Here is a 22,102-nt window from a genome sequence, read left to right on the forward strand (position 1 = left end):
CTTCTCCACCTCATCTGCACAATTCAATTTCCTCAGTCCTGCAAACAAACTTCTCCTCTTTTAACAACACATTTCTGCATATTTTCATGCTCAGTCTTGTTTACCTCATTACTTTTTTTCTGTTTAATTTGTTATTTTTATCATACAAAAGAAGGACTTTGAGTTGCCCTCCTTGGGAACAAAGAGAGCTCCATAAATGAAGCCTTGAATGACTGATATGTGAAATGTATCTAATGGGCCACAGTTTTTCTTCGGAGGTTGTGGGGGTACGAGGCGATCGATGGGATTCTGTTCATTTCATCCACTGGAAATAACAGCCAGGAACCGCAGCTGGCCTCCTAAGGAGGTCCGGCAGTCTGGGAGAAATTATGACACAAAGACAGAAAATGACTTTCAGAAGAATGGCTGGTTTTCCAACAGTCTGCACACACACGTTATTAGAGCTGACGGTGGGAAAATGGGCTGGAAGACGTTCCAGCAGGTTTATTCCAAACCCACCAGGTGTCAGCGTATAACATACAGTACAATTCATCCAAAGCTGTTTAGATCCGTGGGCGGGGCTTTCCCCTGGACCACTTTTACTCCTTTTTCATGCTTCTTGCAACTGATTTATTTATTCTAGTTATCTAGCTGCTTGTATAACAGCACAGGTGCTTTCAGAATGGTTCTCAGCTATTTGCATGCATCTACTTAAAGCTGCATTGTGCGCCGTCTCCCGCCGCAGAAATGAAGCAGTGTCACATGGAAAGGGGAGCTGCACTCGCAATCAGCGCACATATCCACAGCCTGGGCAGGAGAAGTAATGGCATTGTTAATTACCGCCCCGCTGCCACTGCAGCTGCCCAATATCTCACTTCCTTCCTCCATTCCCTCCATCACACCTGCCAGTGTTGGAGTGATAAACTAGGTTCACAGAGGAGCGTAAAGGGATGGAAATGAACTCTCCTGCTATGAATGCAAACACATACAGTAGGAAAGCAGCGAGCTAACAAGGTCCAGTCTGCAGCTTCATAGCACTGAGCCACATTCTCTATGCTGTGTGTGTCGGCTGTCAGGAAGATGGACGAGTGAAGCCTGCTATGCAAACCTGTCCACATTCAACAAGTCAACTAAAACAAACTCTAAGGCAGCTCTGTGGATGAATGTCACACTTCATCCTGGCTTCCAGAGCTCTGTCTGTACCATCATTACAACTGATCACAAAACATTCAATAATTCTGTTTGGGACCGCCATGTTCTTGTTTTCTACTCACAATTTGTAACCCATTTTGCTAAAGAAAAACTTTAGACACAGAAAATGTTGTTTTTAATGAAAATACCATCACTTTTGTAGTCCGAACCTTTTAATCCCAAACATTGACCAAATACCTGAAATGCTAAAGGGTTTTTAAACTTAAACTCACTTGAAAAAAACTTTTATTTCAACAAATAAATTAAACAAAATTTGACTGTTTGCAAAAATATGTTGTGAAGTTGTGATGACAGAAGATTCCAATAGAAAATTATGGGATTACAAGATTATCTCCATTTATGCATTAAAGGATTAGTCCTGTGGCCCAGTGGGGGTATTAATTTGTTGCTTATAATAAAAAATATACCATCCACAAAAACTCACTGGCAAATTAGCATCTCAAGCTGCTTTTTACAGTTTTGGAGAGTATTGAATTCAAACAATGGGATTTTGATTTACATGACAATCTTCAAGTGCAGCTCTCTCTGTTATCATCCAATAATAAGTTGGAGTGAACATAACATTTGCACTAAAAAAAACACACTAAATACACTTTATCTTGTTTGTGCATAACAACTGTGATATTTTCCCTCCAGGTGAGAGCTTGGTGACTGTGGTACTGTCCCTGTGTCTTATTCTTTATGTTTACTCCTCACCAATATTCGTCTCTGGTTTAATTATTGCTTCTGTCTCCAGATGATGACAAACGAGCAGGAATGTTTCCTTTAAAGGCCAAAGCTGCAGCTAGATTTACAGTAAGCAGTACAGTGGGTAAAATTAGTGCATGTCAATATTCATCAAGGCCAATATATTTCTAATACTTCGAGTGTTAAGACATTCTGACCAGATTCAAAACAACCCAGTACATAAGTAAAGTTCTGCGTAATGAAGAAAAGGTTCTGCAAAAAGAGACGAGCTGAAATCTGTAAGAACTTACAAAGCCTGACTACTGCAGTTGGAAAAATCAATGTCCACTGCTTTAATATTACTGATGATGAGCTATAAAAATATTGCACACAGTGGTACACCGGGTAAAAACTGGTAACTAATGGCAACGATTACCTGTGGTAGCTGCGTTTATTGATCTTTTTTTAGAGCAAAGATTTTCTGCAAAAGTTTCTGAAACTTTTTGTTGGTGCAGCACCAACCAAACAGCTCAAACTTGAAGGTTTCTCTTCCAATTTGTCAAACTGAGTCATTTTATTTCAAGAACAGATAGTTCAGGTTGTTTTGGACCAATCAACAATTTAATGTGCAGACCAACAATTAAATATCCTCTTTCAGCTTAATGTCAGATTCAAAGAGACTAACAGTGATCAATGCCCAATAAATTTCATTCATGAATTCCATTCAAACATTTGTACCTCATAGAGGTCCAACATCTGGTTCCCAGCGATGCCCCTGGTTGTCTTGACATTTTCCATGGCCAAGGTGAAGAAGATCCCTCGGGTGTCAGACAGGTAGAGATTGTAGGTGTCGTTTTGGTTCCACTCCTGCACTGCTGCAAAGACCTGCTTCCCATCAGTGCTGACGATGTGTAAATCCTTTCAGGAAGCAGCAGGAGAGATTAAGAGACGTTATGGCTGGAGGCAAAGAGTTGACAGATTAGTCCATCTTGACCCTGTGGGATTGGTCATGAGATCAACGCTGTGGTATGAATGTAAATGGCTGTGGACCTACTGGACCTTATCTCCTACAGTGAGAGTCACAAGGACTTTTGAAAGGACAAAATACCAGTTTTTAATAAAAAGAAAAAAACTGAAACATGCGTTTTACATCAGTTCTAACCTTTCAAAATGTAAACATTCAATCTTGAGGATTATAGAGAAACTTAATTAATTGCATGATTGCTTTGTTCTGACATTTAGAAATGAAAAACGTTCAATGAGTCTCCAACACATGTAAATATGCTGCAGCTTACCTTAGGCAGGGAGTATTTTGGCAGTTTGATTTGTATGAAAGCTTCTCTCTTGTAGGAGACGTAGTAAGTCGCTCGTCCGGAGGTGGGAACCTTTAAGACAATGACAGACACCAAATTATCTTTCATTCTTTCATTCCTTAGTCTAGAATTTACAGTTAAATTGAGTTTTTGTTGTAAAAACTTTTTTCTTGGGTTATAATTCTTGGTGCAGATCTTGGTTTACCACTATAAATACTCCAGTACTTAAATAGGCATCATCTAAGCCAGCTCTCCATGGGCTTCCACCTTATTGTGTCAGAAGAGTTTGAGTTTCCCAATCATCATAGGTGTTGTCAGGTTATCAGGGGCTTTATATCACTGGTAGGGCAGGATCACCCATTGCAAACAGTTCGTAGGTGAGAGATCACACCAAGTGCAGTTTATAGAAGCCTTATGATGAGAAACATCAATGGAAACAGTCGCCAGAATGTGTGTCACTGGGGTCCCTGTTAGGAGCCAGACCTGGAGGAGGGGCTTGCTGGTGAGAGCTTGGTGGCCAGGCGGGCTTTTACACAAGGAACCCGAAGAGGAAGCGTAGTCCTCCAACCATGGCCTTAACAGCTATGGGAGGGGGCAGAGAGGTCGGGTTCTCCTGAGCAGCGACCGAAGGCTTTATCATTTCAATGTAGCCAGTCATAAACTTTGGTTCTGCTTCAGGGTTTGTCCAGTTGGAAGAACATTCTGATTCTTTCAAAAGATCTTCTTGCAAGTCTATAAAATTAATATCTAGACTTGTAAAAAAGTTGAATTTAGTGCTGGTCATTTCCTCGTTTTCAAGTCATCTTATTTTCAATCAATGAAAGTGATGGGTTTCAGTCTGCAGCTTTGTTTGTCTGTCTGAGCAGCTTTTCAAGGTGGGTATCCAGAGAGGTTGATTTTGGTCATTCATCGGTATCACCTGACTTTAGTTCAGAAAATAAACTCCTCCCCAGGTGTCAGTGAACTTAAAGGTTTCAAAGTGGACTTTGGTAAATATCTCACAGGACAATCAATAGTCTCATTATTCTTTGTCAGGAGAAATCTTTAAGTTGCCTAACCAAGCCTCATCTGCAGTTAAAGAGAGGGGAAAGTCATCCTTCATGTTGCAGACCTTTTGCAAACATACAAGCTGTTAGGAGTCTGTCTGGGGAGGTGTGTGTTGGAGAACTGTCATTAGCCTTGGGGCAACAAAGGACGACCATTTGTACACATTGAGATACAACGTGCAAAATGATTGGCCAGTTTCACAACCCAATTTTCCTCCTGATCGATAACGACATAAAATTCATTAGAGAAAAACCTTCAATTTCACAGCTTGCAGAAGAGAAACGATGTGAGCATCAATGTTGCACGACGGGGCTGATTTTGTTACTGATCTTGTAAGTGCTCTGTGTGGCTCAGAGGAGAGAAAACAAGCTTTGAGAGGCAATTCAGCAGCCGAGCTGTGAGCACTGCAGAACATTCCCACATGCAATCGAGTGAGGGAGTCGCAGATCGATGGCCAGATAACCAGCAGCAGTTTGAACTTTAAGAAGAATTGGTATGATTGATTTTCTCCCCACCCCGACAATCCCTTGTAGGACCTTTTGTCTGTGACGCACGCATGTTAAAACGTGGAGGCAATTGGACTGAGAGTTCGTCAGATGCCTGAGAGTTTGCATGAAAGACTCAGGTCAGGTCAGACATGACTGAAGGATCTTTAAGGAACAGCTTAATTTCTTTCTCTAAAGTGCTGGAGGGCAGAAGGCTGGGGGGGCGAGAGTGAAGGGGTCAAAGGTCCAGGTAACCGAACTGCAACAGAAGTACAAGTTAAAAGAAGAAAAGTTTCACAAAAAGCAACAATTTCTTTGAGTTAGCATCCAAACTACCTCCAGGAATCTAAGATTGATTTAATCTCATTAAAAAATCTTTAATGGGACAATATACAATATATTTCAGAGAAACCTTCACTTATATGTCACAACATATAGATCCTTATAGAACAAGACCAGGAGAGTCTGAAATAAGTTACAGTTGGCCCAAAGTGTCTTTCACACCACTAACACATTTACATGGTTTACAGTAAACTTTGACCCGACCCAACTACAGCTCAGTTTCTCTTTCTGACCATTCTCTAAACACCAGAGATACAACAAATATACAAAAATTAATATATTTGATATCAATTAGGGTTGTTAAAATGAAAAGTTTTAGGAAGCAGGAAGCACTTAAACATAGAAGAAATGGACATGTGGAAGTCCAGAGATGTTTCCAGGATGCTCCACTTAAGCTGCTTGATAAATGTAAACATCTGTGCACATGTGTACATGTGACATGTGCACCCACCCTCGCAGAGAAGAATGCGGAGGTGTGTGTGTGTGTGGGGTGGGGGGGAGGGGGGGGGCATAATTGAGTATTTTTGTGCAATTTTAGCTCTAAAAATGATTGCGAGGCATATTTTGTGTTGCAGGCAGAGGATGTTCCTGTGTATAATTGAATTTCTACAAGACATTGTATTTTTTTCAGGTTAATAGTTTAGGGCTTCTGTGTTGTAAAGTTAAATTACAACACAGAATTTGGTTATTACAATGAACTCACAGTAATCATGGAGATTAGGGAACACAACCTTCCGCAGATACTTCAGACCCAAACTAAAAGCACTCATATAACTGATACACACCAAATACAGCAATACATAGCAGGCGCTAACATCACTTTTTTTGCTCTTTGGGAGGGTTACAGTTGATCAGTATCAAGGAAAATAAATGTTCCTGGACTGACTGGTTTGCAATATCAGTCAGTCCAATACTGTGTGTCATCCAAAGTTACTAATGAAATAATTTTTCATTGTGCTAAATTATTTCAGCTTGCAAAGCTGCTTCTCCTTTCCAATAATTTAGAGAAGCTCTATGGAAAAAAGGGGATCCACTGCATTGTTAAAATATTTACTTGGTATTAAAGATTGCACCTTGTTTGCAGTTGCAGAGTGCATGAAGCGACAGAGAAAATGAAAAGATGGAGGTTAAACAAGAAGACAATGAGCTGAAGCAAAGATAACATTTTATCTCCACTTTGCTTGTACTGGCCGCGTCGCAGCAACATGACTTACTATAGGGCAACGTGTTCCCACTTAGCTTCTTTGTTGGCTGTATGAATCCAACAGGTCACAGTGAAAATAATGTTTCTGGAATTAACTTTTAGATTTTATTCTGAAGGTTTAACTTTTAGATTTTATTCTGAAGGTTTCTTTTCTGCATGGATCTGCAGTGTTGCCAGTGTGCAACGTGGAGTCCAATGTGTGTAAAAGAGTAAAAAAAAGGAAATTGGAGACATAAAATAAAAAAGACAATTTTAAAGTCTTACATTTAAAGTAACTGTTATATTGTTACAGCGTTTCTTTATCATTATCCTCGCTTAAGTTTAGAACTGAACCAGCAAATCAGCAGACCAATTTGTCCAGTCTAGTTAGAACTTTAGACTACAGAGGAAGAATCACCGTGTCTTTAAATGAGAGAACAGCAGCTTCTAAGTTGATGAGTTCTTTATTGATTTTAAACAGTCGGTTGTGCCAGGAAGAAGTGAGAGAGGACAAAGAGTTGGAGTTAAGTGGGTTATTTCCTTTTCACCACAAAGTATGAGTGATATTTTATGTACAGTAGATGGAGGGTGCCTTGTATTTATGGTACTTAAACCTTTAGTACTTGCAGACTACTGGCAATGAGGCATTCATCTAATTCTGAAGAGCTGGAGAACAGATGCTCTTAGAGTTGCAGGATCGTAGCTCTCCAATACTCAACTTGGACACAGCTGTTTTAGATCAAAACATGTTCATGTTTAAATGGCCCAATCAAAGTCTATCCATTCCATCCATCGTCTTCTGTTTATCAAACATCAAGTCCAGGAGGATTCGCAGACATTGCTCTCCCGAGCAACTCTGGGGAATCCCAAAGCATTCCCAGGCCAGACAGGATGTGAACTCCCTCCAGTGAGTTCAGCGTCTCCCCAGGGTCTCCTCTCAGTGGGACCACATCAACATGAAGGGGAGGCGCCATGGAGGCATCCTCTGCATGGCAGAACTCCTCACCCTTAAAACCCCCTGGAGCAAGCTCATTTCATCAACTCGTATCATGAATCATGACCAAAAGAACCAGATCCCGATGTCATGACCAAAGGTCAGGACTGAATGTAGACAGAACGTTAAATCAAGAACTTTGCTGTTTGGCTCAGCTCTTTCTTCACCACAACAGGCCGCAGCAGCGCCAGCATAACTGCGGGCAAAGCTCCAATCCATCAGCCTATCTCCTGCTTCATTCTCCCATCACGTCTGAACTATAAACCATGATCCAAGACTTCAGACTTCAAACCAAGCAGTGAACGCTGGAGGTCACAGCTGGAAGAAACCAACAGAACCAGATGAAACAATGTTCCAAACCCAGATGTCCTCCTCTCCATGACCATGCCTTCAGATCCTGTCCATAAACAGGTTTGGTTACAGAGGTCCTGGTAGAGTCCAACACACTCTGGGAACAGGCTCAACCTGTTGACACACCTGTGGATTTATAATTACTAGGATTATATATGCCTTAAAACACACCCACACGCCTGCATTACATTCAACTGCCTTACGCCTAATGTAGGCCAGAGAAGCAAACACTCCTGACTTTCTTGAACATCATGAGGGTAAAGATCCGGTCCACTGTTCGATGGTCAGAACGAAGGCTTCACTGCTGCTCCTGTACCCAATAACTACCAGTTAGAGCCTCCTATCCAACACCCTAAAGTAAGCTTTCCCAGTCCAAACCTAAATGCAATTGAGAGTCTGAGGTAAGACCTGGGAATGTATGTTCATAGATGATCTCTCTTCAATTTGACTGAGTATGAGCTCTTTAGCAAAGAAGAACGGGTAAAAATTTCAGTCTCAGTATGTACCGATCTGGTGGAGACGCATCGTAAAAGATTCACTACTAATTGTAAAAAAAAGGAAGAAAAGAGTAAAGGGAGTTTAAGATAAATTAATGACACCCTTTACTTTGTGACAAACTTCTTTGTGTTGGTCTGTCACACAAAGTACCAATAAGACACATTGAAGTTTCTGGTTGTAACGTGAAAAAGGCAAAAGTTCAAAGGGTATGCATATTTCAAGAGGAACTAAGCGTGGCTACACTGAGTTGTATAAAGGAGAGACAGATTGGAGGCCTACCTGTATGAAAATGTAGTCATCTTGAACCACCAGAGAGCTGATGTCGATGTATCCCGGGAATGGATAATTCCGGTTGGCTTCAGAGCACATCTGAGCTCTGCATGTGACATACTGCACATCTGTCGGGAACACACACAGGAAGCACAAGAGCCGTTAAAGTTGTTATTCCTCTCATGCATATTAACGAACAGAGTCGCAGCAACGCATCACCTGTTCAAGATAAGCTGAAAGCATCTCCACACTCCACCGTTCTCAATCAGATCAAAACCAGTTTTTGTGTTTTACTGTTTGTTCTCCTCCCATCCACACAGTCTGACATTTCCTCCGTTAATTTGCTTCTCTTTGTAGCACCTAGTTATTCTCATTGCACAGATATGACAAACAAGCATCCTGTCAATCATGCAGAAAGCTTGTATCTCTGAGTATGGTGTAAAAACTTTAGCACTTATTGTATTTCAATGACGCTGCCACTCAGAGTTAAGGAGCTGAAATTCAGCAAGTAAAATGGAAAGAAAGAGAAGCAAGATTCATTAAGAATGAAGCCTAGGGTTTAATTTTGGACCCAAACTTCTTTCCTGGTTGATTATTTCCTGAACAAACTGTACTGTGTTTCTCATAAAGACCTAAAAGTCACTTACTTCCATCCGGAGTGTGAGCCTCCATGTGAACCAGGTCTGGTTCTTTGTCCAGTCCAGAAACAGACCTGGCAGGGAAAACAGGGAAGACTGCATGAATGCCTAATTACAATAATTAATATATTAGAAATAAAAAATATAAAGAAAGATTAGTTTAGAGTTGTTGCCAAAGAATGAATGTAGTGCAAACAAGCAGCAGAAACTGGCAGAGGCTTGAATTCCTTTAACAGAGCAGAATTAATTTAAGCCCTGAAAACGAATTCCTGTTCATTTGAATTACAGATTTTCTATACAAAAAATAAACATTTTATGCTAACTAATTTCTTTATGCCTTGATGTATTGTTGCTTGATTTAGTAGTGTGGGAATATGCAAATTTACTCTAGAAGACAAAACTTCCAGTCAACAGTACAAGATGCCAGCAGAGATTCATTTAGAAAGAAAGAAGTAGAAAAACCTGAGAAGGGTTCTGTTTCTGTGGATTAACACTTATTTTAGAGGAAATTACTTTGGTATGTTTTCATTCAATTTGTCTTTGAGGTTTCAGCATCACTTGTTTTTGGGCCACAGTCATCCAGAGAATGGGAGAATGAATTATTTTGAGTAATTTTGGTTATATGATTGGAATTGTTGTTATTTGCTAAGAATTCACTCATCTGACCCAAACTGTCACCTCAAATCAAAGAAAATTGGTTTGTATGTTGAAGAAAGACTCAAGAACCTCTAAAAGTAAAGCTTAACATGAAGAGGACGCTGCAGGACACCAACCTCACAGTGAAACAGCATGGGAATGTTGATGGTAGCATCATGCTGTGGGCCTGTTTTTGCTGCCTTGGATTGTTCAAAATGGGGGAATGAAGAACAGGGAGAACTACCTCCTTAACTTGACCTGAAATCAACAGCCTGAAGGTTTCACACAGTTTGGTGGAGATTGGTTTGAAACTCGCGTCCAAACTGTGTTTGAATTGGAGCCTAAACTTAAAGTTCTTTATTGACAATTGAAAGGACTAATCACACACAGGTTTCGAGTTTTCTGCAACTGGTGGATTAGACTGAATAGCAGCTACTGGTCTCCAACTGTAGCAATATTTAAAATCCCTCTGAGGTCAATGGAGCAGCTGAGCAGATCCAGCCAACTGGAGTCCAGCCTGGCTGTTGCTACAGATCCATCCAATGATCCAGTGTCCTTGAAATGGTTTTGGCAGCAAAGGGTAAAGTCAGTGATGTATTTTGCACAAATTTAGGATCTCTCTGCAGTGGCATGGATGTAGCTCCAGATTTATGAGCAGTAGGAGAGAGAGTACAACCCAAGGCAATCCCAGGCACAGCCAGTCACCTCAGAAAGGGAGGGGTAGAGGAGTGATGAGCTGGGCGACATTCAGTCCAACATTTGTGATGAGTGTGCACTTTCAGACAGAGTTGGTGCACCACAGGGGAGAGAGAGGGAGGCTGAGTGGATATGAAGCGACAGGAACATCCCTGATTTGTTATTAGTCATAGGTCCTGCTTCCAAATCTGTACGTCTGCATCATAAGAAAATTACTCCTCCTGCTTCCACTGGTTTAGTTTAAAAGAAACTAGACATTTATTAACCTGATATTAGAAGGGTGTACATGAAATATTAAGAGGAATATAAATATAAGCTGAATCTACAGGGTCACTAGAATGTGTTTTCATCCCTTCACTTTTTTCCCCACATTTTCTTACATTATTTATTTTAAAATGAACATTGGTGCAGTGTTTTATTCTGCATATATATATATATATATATATATATATATATATATATATATATATATATATATATATATATATATATAATTTCAAAGTAAAAGGCAGCATGTACTCTCATCTTTTGCTATGAAAGGTTGAGGTTCGTATCCCTGAGATCAGAGTCTTCCTATCCAGGCCTCGAGGGTCGGCGTTCTGCAACCTATAGATGTGTTCCTGGTCCAACACCTGAATCAAACGGCTGTCTCACCTCCTCAGTATGCAGACAGGTTCTCCAGAGTCCTGTTAATCACCTCTTTAAGTGACTCATGTGTGTAGAAGCAGACACACATCTAAGAGTGTCCCCAGCTTTGAAGACCCCAAAGCTGGGGAAGGATATAGAAACATTCTGTCAGCATTAAACATCCTGGAAAGACACTGGTCTGCTTCATTCAGAAATGAAAGAAGTTTGAAACACACCAACGTAAGTCAACTTGACAGAAAACTCAAGGCTAAAGAGGTGACCAACAACCACGTCTCCAGACCTCTACTGTTTCCTTGTGAACCATCCTGAAGGTCAGCCATATTTAACAGACTCCACAAATCAAGACTTTAAGGTAGAACAGCCAGACGGAGGCCCCTCCTCACTCAACGCACCTGGCAGCCTGATTCAATTCTGCAGAAAAACATCTTTAGTGATGTCAGACCAAGGGGGAAAACGTATCAGGCATGAGATGACCAAATGGACATTTTTAGCCTAAACGCCAAACAGCATGTCTATGCGTGTTTTTTTTAGAAGGACTGGGGTGACCAGCCTGCATAGAGAGCGATGTTATAGCACTCAAGCTTAGAGAGGTTCTTAGAGAAATCCTCCAGACGTCAGATGAGGGTGAAGAGTAGCCTTCAAACACAATGTACCCCGCAGATTTATTTAGAGCATATCAAAAATATTTATAAGAAAACAGAGCTTGGGAAGTGAAATACCTAGACACAATAAGGCATGTTTGGTGTTTGAATGATCAAAATGGGAATTTAGACACATTTTTAAAGGAGGTCTCAAGCATTTGTGGATTTTATCTATTCATGGCGGTTGTACCTAACCTCTGTGGGTCGGTGACCTGAAGCAAACAAGGTAGCAAAGGAGTGAATAAAGACCTAGACATGCTGTTTTCTACACTGCCCATCCATCCTGCCTGACCCTGACAGGATCTGGAGCACAAAATGGGAGAAAATACTCAAAAACTGCTGTGCCAAAAAGACTTGCTGTGATTGGTGCCAAAGAGGCTTTAAGAAAAATATTAAGGCACATATTATCAATTTTTTGGCAAGAAAAACTGCTGCACATATTTCCAAAAAGCTATTTTGCCTGGTTATTATGGAGTGCTGTGGCTTGATCTTCGAGACAGAAGAATGCTCAAACACACAATAAATCTAAGAAGTTACCAAATGTGGATGAATGGGTGTGAAAACTTTCCTGAGCCACTTAAAGGAGATGTAAAGCTCCGGCTCATTGCATCAGACTACAGAAATGTGCAGGATTTCTCCACCATCACTGCCAGTCAGAGGCCTTGTTCCAAGTCAAAAGCACTTGCTGCATTCCTGAGCAAACAACTTTAGAGACAAGGAATGCAGCAGCCGAGACATGAGAAGAGATGACTCACCAGTAGAATCTGTTCGGGGTGACGTGTTCGTGGATGAGCATCCACTTCCTTCCAAAGTCGACTGAGCTGTACAACTGCAGGAAAATCAGAGACACGGGGACGTTAGTTGGGTCAACATACATCTATATCTGTCAGGTCTTTTAATCACGCCAGCTGATGTAAAACAGCCACAAGTGAGCCAGAGATGTGGCTGGTTAATTCCAGGCTGGAGGATAGTCTGGGGCTATAAAGCATCCTCCAAGGAGATGACAACAGAATCGCTTTCAGCGTTAACAACTGGCCAATCAAGCTAACAGATTATGACAAATATATGCATCTCTGTTCCCTGCGGTACAAACAACAGGCTCGTTGTTTTCAGCTTACATAGCAAAGAATCTTATTTGATAGGCACGTCAAATACTGCCTACGAAACCACTTTATTCTGTACCAGTGCAGAGGACAACGGATGCAAAAAATGACGTATGGTCCACCAGATGTGCAGGTGTAGCCTGTGGCCCAATTTCAATGTACTAATTACATTTACAGGCGCCCGGGCAACCAATTAATGACCCTTTTGTGTTTCCTAGCACTATACTGATCGATGATGATGGAGCACCTCACATATTTCTCGCAGCCTTTGTGCATCCATCTAGCCGGTACTTGTGAAATACAGCAAATGTTCCAATTTGATAGATTTTAATCACAGCATAAATAAAAATGCAAAGATTTTTAATTCGAAAGCATTGTTTCTATGTTAGACTTTTATTTATACATTCCGTCTCAGTGAGAGCCAAGATCTCATGTAGAAGAGAGGCTTGCTATGAAAAACAACTAACAATGTACAACCACAGTAACTGCAAAGAATTAAGACATCTGACATGGATAAATAAGCTCACAAAAAAAATCTGAAAAAGAAAATTTTGAGCAAGTTTTTGTCTTGAAAGAAATTTCAGTTGTCCCAAAGGAATTAAAGTGGATAATTTCAGATTCTGCTGTAGAGTGTAACTAAGAAACTGAGCTTGGTAAAAAGAAATAAATAAATGGAAAAACAGCTCATTGTTTTACCCTTTGCTTCATACAGACCTGGACCTTCCACTACTGAGAACCATTACTTGGACTCTCTTGAAGTTTTACATTTTTCCCAGTCGCTCACATTGGGCCGTGACGGATGTAATGCACCAGTCCGACGCTGTAAAGCCTCCTGGAAACTGTCTGCTCTGAAAACAACCATCCTCCTTTGGGGAGGGACGAGACAAATGGATAGCTGTCGATGTTAGCGTGGCCAACATGCTTCCAAATATTGAATAACATATTTGGAGCTGTGTGTAGCATCTGCTTTTAATGCTGTGGATGTTCATGTCCTCCGCTACTACTGCTAAAACTACAGGCACAATGCAATTCTAAAGTGTGGTGGGAACAATCCGAGGATGGCTTTATGAATAAAAATATACCAATGCATGAGTCTATGAACAGATAAGGATGGCCAACTCACCTGAGTATAAACTACAGTGGTGAGTGGGATTTACTCTTATGAATCTTTAGTGAAACTTTTATTATCTGAAATGGTAGGTTACAGGTAATAAATCTGTAACTTTCCATTTGTAACTTTGTTAGCAGCGTGCATACCAGGGTGATTGACAGCACAGACTTTCATCCCGGCTCTGCTTGTTTCTGACCAGGAGGGTTCCATTTTTGCAGACTGCAATAGTAGCTACAGGGAGGAGGTGGAAGAGCTTCGTTTTCTCACACTTTATCTCTCTGATGCCATATTGTCACGACTTGGTGACAACTTTAATAAATATGGAAAAAACATACTTTTGTAAAAGTTACTTACTGCACAATGAAAGACATATGGAGTCAGGTTCATTTAAACAGTAATTTAACAGAGGTAAGGTCATTAAAACAAGATGATTCTCAAAACTTTGAACATTATCTGTTTCTGAACAAAGTGCAGTTTTATCTTCAGCATCTTCAACATTTTCAATGTGATTTAAATGAAAGTTTGCTGCTGATTTCTATGCCAGGTTATGTATATTGTATGTCTCAGCATCACATCTTCACCTGCATGTGTACTTTTCATTTAAATGTTGCACCACTGCAGTTTTCTCATCTGACTGCTGAAGGTTTTTCAGGACAATCACATTTAGTTGAATCAGACTCCTTGCAATTCACACATCCGCTCTGCAAAAAAAAAAGTTCTTTCCCAGAAAAAAGAACTTGTTTGATTTGAGCCTAAAGCAAAAAGGATGAAATGTAATATGGAACAGTTCTTTAAATCAGGAGAGATGAGCTGAGGAGAGATATCCGACCCGGCTGGTACCAGCAGGGTTCGTCATTACAATTCACCCTGAGCACAGAGAAACGATCAATGCAGCATTAAACCTCTGATCAGGTTCAGTAATTATTGTCCGTTTAAATTATTTATTATTTTTGATGGGAATCAACAGCCATGTTCTTTTACGAAGCTGTCAAACATTAGTAAATATTGATTTATGATTAATGCAAATTAAAATGTTGAAAGACATTTAATGAAAAATAAGATAAAATTATGTAGAGTTACATTCATGTTCATTGCAAAGCATGTAGACAAGTGGACAGTGAGCTATAAGGTCTAAATGAGACAACCTGCATAAATAAAAGTCAAATTTAAAAAAATGTGAGACAGTTTGGAGACAGTTTGCAAAATAAAACGATATTAAAAAAACTTTTGATGATTTAATTTTAGCCAAAAGCATAAAGTTATGAGATTGTTAACTTTTCCAGTTTAGCTGTGAATGTTCTGTAGGCTCAAAAGAGATTTTAATCTCATTGAGATTGTCCTGGTGAAATTAAGGTTCATAAAATAAATTTGCATTCCATGGATGACAAATGTTTATTTTTTTTATCAACACAATAGTTAAAAACAATGTGCTATGTCGCAGTCTGTGTTTCTAATCATTTAAAGTTTGAGTCCTGTGTTTTCATGCCGTCACTCTAGAACCAATAATCATTTCTCTAAATATTGATACTCATAACTTGGACTCTATCAGAGAGCAGATGAGATCTGAGTTCAGGTCACTGAGTGTTGGTGAAGCTCATCAACAGCCAGCGCCCCTCATCCCTTGGGACAGTGACTTATGACTGCAGTGGGCAGCTCCCAGCTCTCCTCCCTCCATTCGTCAGGCAATGACATCTTAAATTTTAAAGCTTCTGGGCTGTCACAAAGTAAGCTTCATAGTTTCTCCTTTCAATAAATCAAATGCATGGCCAGCTGCCACCGGAGTCAGGAACAAAAACGCTCACTGAGGAATCACAGGAAGTGTATTCTGTTTGTCAAGGATTCACCGAGAAGACGGAGGAGCAGGTCCAACTGGTGAACGGGTCAAAGAAAAATTATTTGCCACAAGTTAATCAAAGCTTTCTAAAATCACACTGGACCATTTTCAACAAGACTAATATCTAAATTCACCTCTAAGTGGTTATTAAAATGTATTACAGGAAACCGAACTGTGCTGCAAATGTGAGTTGGTGAAAAAACCTTAAATGGATTTTGGTTTTCATTACATCTTGACTGACAGCTTGTTAAATGACCTCCAGGTATTTTAACAATTCATTTTCACTATTACGTTTTCATCCCTCAGTAGAAAACTTTGACTTCCAGGTTTATAATTGTCCTTCTGTTCCATCCTGGATGTCAGATCTGTGAGATTCTGACCTGTTATCAATAATGGCATAAAAAACGGGAAAAACGCTGGAAATTCTCGGTTTTTGTTTAATGAATAAGAGACAAACAGGCTGATGGTTTTTTTCCTGAGGCAGCGTCTTCTCAAGCCATCGAAGTGGAACAGATATTATATCGTTGAGTTTAGAGTCACAAACTATCTATTATTTACTAAAAAATGTCTTTCATAGGGACTCGGTGTGATCAAGTAAATTATTATGAATATTGTTTTCAATCAAGGTCAAATACAAGGTTGTTATTAATATCAATTATACCAGCATTAATTTTCAAATAAACATGTCATTATGGAAGATGACATGTTGACAAGCGATAAAAATCAATACTGTGTCTCTATTAGTTAAAATGTCAGAATGGGTGAGCAAAAAGGTAAATTATTATCCAAATGATTATGATTCATTTTTTTCTTTCAGCTTATTAACATCAAAAATCAGCAGCAGAAGCATCATCTGTTCTGAAATCAGTTTCTCTGATAATGATATGGATTTAAAGTTCAATCCAAATATAATATATATGATGTAATGTAGCTGCAGAGAAAGCCAACAGACGGCACTGCCTCCGTCTTTCTGAGCATGCTCAGAGCAGCAGATGAAAGAGGAAAGGAGAACTTCTTTAAACTAAAAGAGACGTCCAGCAGAACCAGACCAAGGCAGAGCGGCCATCTGCTTCACCCAGCTGGTGGGCCGCCTTGTCCAAACACACAACTCCAGATGAAAACCTCCATGTTTTATACAGGCTAACGCTGCAGTTCAGCAGCTGGAGGGTAGCAGGCTCTGAAGCGGCTTCTGGAGTGTTCCTGCTTCAGAAAAAATATGCATCCAGTCACTTTTTGACAAATGTTTAACAGCTTGAGGCAGATTGGCTTGGCAGAAGCAGAGAATCCAAAAGAAAAAAGCAAATTACTTCTGCTAGAGTAATCAGAGGCGTGACAAAATGTTTTCATTCAACAGCTGAACATTCTGGCTCTGTAGAACATTCCTTAAAACCAGTAGATTACTGTAAATAATGACAAATCTATTTTGTTAGATTAAGAAGAGGAATAAACACAGCATCGCTGAACATTAAGGAAGAAAACCTATGCACCAGCCTGTGATTTGCATTTCTGAAACAAAAACCTGAACAAGTCTACTTCTGCAGATTAAATGTAGTTAGAAAAGTCTTTGCAGACAACAACAAGCTGCTGCATCTGACTGACAGGAACCTTGACCATCGATGCAAATGAAAAAGACAATATTCTGAATTTTCTTTGTGAACATGTCACTATATTGTACACTGTATTCTGTTCTTGTAGCTAAGATTCCAATAAATATGTTTGTTTGTGAATCTAATGTGACAAAATGTGGGTAAAGTTCAAAAGACATGAATATTTTTGAAACAGTAATTTATTTTAAAAATGTTTAAAACGGCAGGATGTTCAGCTGTTAAATAAAATATTTTTGTGTCAAATCTGTGATTTTTCTTCTGCTTTATTAATATAAACATTGACTCAACCATCTCCAGTAGTGATTCCAGTTTTCTGCCTCAGTTGGTCAAATAAAACAGTGAAACTCTCAAAGTGTCACAGATTTTTTGTAAACTGTTGGTTTAAATACATGTACAATATGTAATATTTAGAAAAAGAGGTTTTAAAATAAGGACGACAAGGCCTTAACGACATATGAACAAGTGTTTTTTTCTACCAAATAATTCATGTTAATCGAGAAACAGGAAAATGCACTTTAACATTGTTTACACTCAGAGCGCATCAGAGCTGAAACTAACAACCCAAACTCCAACTCACATCCCAGCAGAAGTCTTCGAAGACCACATCTTACAAGAAATTAATTCCAGGCAGTGCTGATTTTTTATTTTTTTATCATGTTTAAACATCAAACCTTTGAGTTTCTGCGGCGGGTGAGCAGGATTAATAACCAGGCTTTGTTTCACCGCTTTTAGATGAAGAGTTAGGCGGGGATATTGGATTTCAACACAGACGGATGCAGTAAATGTTGGGGTGAGTGTGTGTGTGTGAGTGTGCATGTGTGTGTGTGTGTGCGTGTGTGTGTTTGCAGCTGTAACTTGTGATTTACAGCAAATCAACACAGAGAAGTCAAGCATTCAAACTGCTGGAACCAAAATGAGAAGCGAATTGATTCCAAACCTGGTTGATCACAGAGAACTTACATATACCGACAGATGAAGGTCAGGCATTTTAGATTTTCTATACTTACCCCTGTGCCAGGAATGCATAAGGCCCATCATTTAAAGGCCAGAGTAAAGTGCACTTTGGCTCAGGATGAAATATGAATCAGAATGAAAGATAAATGATGGCTCTACCGCGGCTGTCAACCCTGGAAATCAATTAAAAAAATGGTGGTGCAGAGACGGTCCCCTGTGGACCAACTGACAGCAGTTCTCAGAGTTCCAGGAAAGCCTGCGCCGCATCCCAGAATGCAAAGCTGACACTACTGCTGCTTTTCTGCTGCTAACCTGCACCAATGACATGTTGGCTGCAATGCTGCTGCAGACTGTCACCACCAGACAGAATATAATCACACTTTTCCCTAAATCTCAGTATGAAACATGAAACATGGAATAACATGTCCTCAGAAGGAAAGTCAGACAGTTTGGAAGCAGCCAATCAGCGACAGATGGATGGTCTTCAACCCAACACGCCCAGTCAGCTGCATCCAGCTGCTACAGATGTTACATCTGGCTAAGAAATGAGATATTATGAGTCTGGCTGGAAGTTTTTGGAAGTTAAAGTGGATAAAAATGGATTTTGCCCCCACTGCATTTTCAGATTCTCCACTTCAATGGATTTTTGTTGTTTCCCATAGCAACAGATAGAGAAGAATCACAGATGCAAGACTGATGCAGGTAATGTTTGTATAATCTCTGCTTTACCCCAGTGTATGTCTATTTTTACTTCTTTGTTCCTGACAATTAAATGAATGCATTAACTGAATAGAATGCATAAATATGCCTATTAATGACATATAGCAGAATTACATGTAATGCAGGAAAAGACTAATATTTCTTCAAATTCTGAAGTTTACATCCATTTCTGACTTTATGGGCACTTGTTATGAATGAAAGAGACGTAAATGCCAAAGGCAAAAGATTTCACTCTTTTTAATATTTCATTGTGAATTAAACACCCATCCGTGGCCAGTCCCTCACAGACAGACCCACACTCACACCTCAACTCAGCAGAATTAACCTAACATGTACTTCTTTAACCTGTGGAAGGAAGATGGAGTTCTTAGAGACAAATCCATGGGGGCAGCATGAAATATTCACACGCAAAGGCCTTAGATGACATGAGGACCCAGGATCACTGTAAACTAAATAAAAAAAATTATCTTTAAAACAGCAGAATTTGCTCTGAATCGCTGAGTTAAATTCCTTAAGATCAAAAGTGCTTCAAGCATTTGATTAGGACGACTTTTGGACATTTCCCAGGAGTAGGACACCTCAGGGCAGAGACAGGACTTACTGGGAAGATTATATCTGATGGTTCACTGACATCCCATCATCTCCAATCAACCCCAACGAGGCCTTGATGGGACGGTGGACGTCACACCTGATGTGTTTTTGCACATCTGATGAGCAAAAAACATTTTGAACTTGAGTAAAGTTTGAAAATTGTAATTTTTTTATATAACATCATAAGGTAAGCTGTAATATTTCCAAAAAGTAACAAATCACACCCTGATCTGAATACCTGCATAGAGAAAGTAGAAATACTACCAATTATTGGAAATGGAAATGGTTACAACACCATTTCTAAAGCATCGAGGATTCAAGCAAACCAAAGTTAGAAGTTCACGGAGCTAAATGGAGAATTTCCACAACAAGTGGCCAGATCAGCAAAATTACTCCAAGTCGGGATCAGTGACCCATCCAGGAGGTTAGAAAAAAAACTGATCAAACTGAGGCACTGTGGACCTCACTCGCTTCAGGTGAGGTCAGAGTTCATGAGACTGGGCAACAATCTCAGTACTGGGAGTGTTCCAGAGCCAGAACCATTGCTGACCCAAAAGAACACAAATGCCAGTCTCACATTTGCCTCTGATCCAAAATTGTTCTGAAACTCTTCAATGGACCAACAAGACAGAAGTGGACCTTTTTGAAAGACGTGTGTCCCTTTAGATCTGGTGTAAAACGAAGACAATGTTTCAGAAACAGAACACTGCAGCTGCAGTCAAACATGGTGATGGTGGAGAAACGGTCTGCGGTGCCTTTCTGCTTCACAACCTGGACAAGCTAATGTAAGCAATATATTTATTACTTGTGCTCTCTAGCAGAAAGCCTGAAGAAGAATGTCTGGCCATCAGTTAAGATTAAACCCACCAGGGTTATTCTGCACAAGCTGCAGTTAAAATGAGAACATTGACAGGCGAGGCGTGACACCCAGTCCTGCTAATGTTTACCCGTTTCTGCCACGCCCCAAAAACATTACCGATGCTTCTACGCCTCTGCAACATTTATAAAACAAACTATACATTATTTGCAAAATCTGTCTTCCTTTTTCTCAGACTCTCAATATGCCTCTCATCAACCTCCATTAAGCAGTAGTGATGCTGTCTATTAAATGTGAAAGACTTCATTTGTGTCTGTTGACCTTCACTCCCTCCATTGAGTTAGCGTCGGGTGATTTGTCTGTAGTGATATTGCTCCAGTTACGACGCCAGCATTTATGCTCTCTGCACTCTGCTCTAGATGTGCCAGCTTCCCGTAAATCAAATCATTTACATACCCATCTCCAGTCTGTTTGTGGACCAAATTACATCCAAGTCGGACCATTGCTTCTGGGTGCTTAAAATGGTGCTGGAATGTGTATTTCATTAAAGATGCATGTAGAATAATGAACAACACAGCAGCTGGGAACAAAGAAAGCAGCAGAACCTGCTTTAATGAACGGTTTAATCTCCAATATACTAAATAAACTATTTACAACTGAAACACAATACCTAATTTATAATCTGTTAAATTATTTTAGAAACTCAAGAAGGCAATTTGTGTTACTTCTCTCAGAAAAATAAAACAACAGAAACAAGTGTGTTTTATTTTCATATTTGGGTCACATTTCTGTTCATTGTAACATTAAGATGTTTTCCACCGACATACAGCAGAAAATAAAACACAGCCTTGTTTGGTTGCAGCATTGCTGCAGCAACACTCTGCACCCCGAAAAGCTTCCTGCAGCAACATCAAAGCACCACTGCTCTATAAATACAGAAAAGTTCTGAGAAAAGAATCAAGACTTTGGAATTATGGAAATAACTGTTGCATTATGGGACCCAGTGTCCCAAACAATTACTGTAAGTCACTTTTATAACTCTTAATTAAGTCTCTCATAAAGCCTTGATGCATCTGTGTACAGCACTGTAAATCAAACTGCTCCTCCTGGCACCGCCTGGGCACATCCTGCATGGGGCGGGGGGAGTGAGCGATGGTTTTATGTCCCGCAATTTATGGAGCCGGCAAAGAACACAAGTATAAGGTCCATCCTGTATGTGAGGAGGTGTATGGAGGAGCGACACAAACGATACTCAGACTCTGTTCCGCCTGAACGGCAGGAATGAAGACCAACAACTTCTGAGGTATCTGAACTAAGAAGAGATCCAATCAATCAGGCATCAGTCCTACAGGAAGAGTGTTAGAAATCCCACCATCACCATCATCATCATCACAACGTCTGCTTCCAGGCCAACTTGGATCTTTGTCTATTTCTAAAACTCAAACACAATGCCTTGGAAAAGTATCCACACTTTGATCTGGATACACCAACAAACTTTGTGATTTTATGTGACAGACCAATACAAGAACGTCTTATTTGTTCAAAAACCAAATATACATTGATATGCATTGATAATATATATTAATGCATATTAATATATATTAACCCGATTCGGGCTACCAGATCGCCGGCGATCTGAGATGCATACATATTTTTCAAATGCCGGTAGAATTCGAACCACGTAAGGTAGAGCAATTTTTTTTTTGCATATTAAACTGTAAGAATTGCGCTTCCTTTTCCGACCCTAAACATCCCCCCCGAGTTGC

General features: G+C 39.9%; 1 protein-coding gene across 1 annotated transcript in view; it reads right to left on the reverse strand.

Annotated features, from left to right (window-relative positions):
* LOC102237082 (VPS10 domain-containing receptor SorCS3-like) overlaps positions 1-22,102 on the reverse strand; it is a 210,630-nt gene that overhangs the window by 46,769 nt on the left and 141,759 nt on the right. The window contains exons 5-9 of the mRNA XM_005797660.3: positions 12,355-12,428; positions 8,988-9,052; positions 8,350-8,468; positions 3,153-3,242; positions 2,596-2,775 (exon numbers count right to left, since the gene is read on the reverse strand). Of these exons, the coding sequence (XP_005797717.1) occupies positions 2,596-2,775; positions 3,153-3,242; positions 8,350-8,468; positions 8,988-9,052; positions 12,355-12,428 (528 nt within the window). The remainder of the gene's footprint in view (positions 1-2,595; positions 2,776-3,152; positions 3,243-8,349; positions 8,469-8,987; positions 9,053-12,354; positions 12,429-22,102) is intronic.

The sequence above is a fragment of the Xiphophorus maculatus genome, chromosome 5, assembly GCF_002775205.1.
Source record: "Xiphophorus maculatus strain JP 163 A chromosome 5, X_maculatus-5.0-male, whole genome shotgun sequence".
Taxonomy (NCBI): Eukaryota; Metazoa; Chordata; class Actinopteri; order Cyprinodontiformes; family Poeciliidae; genus Xiphophorus; species Xiphophorus maculatus.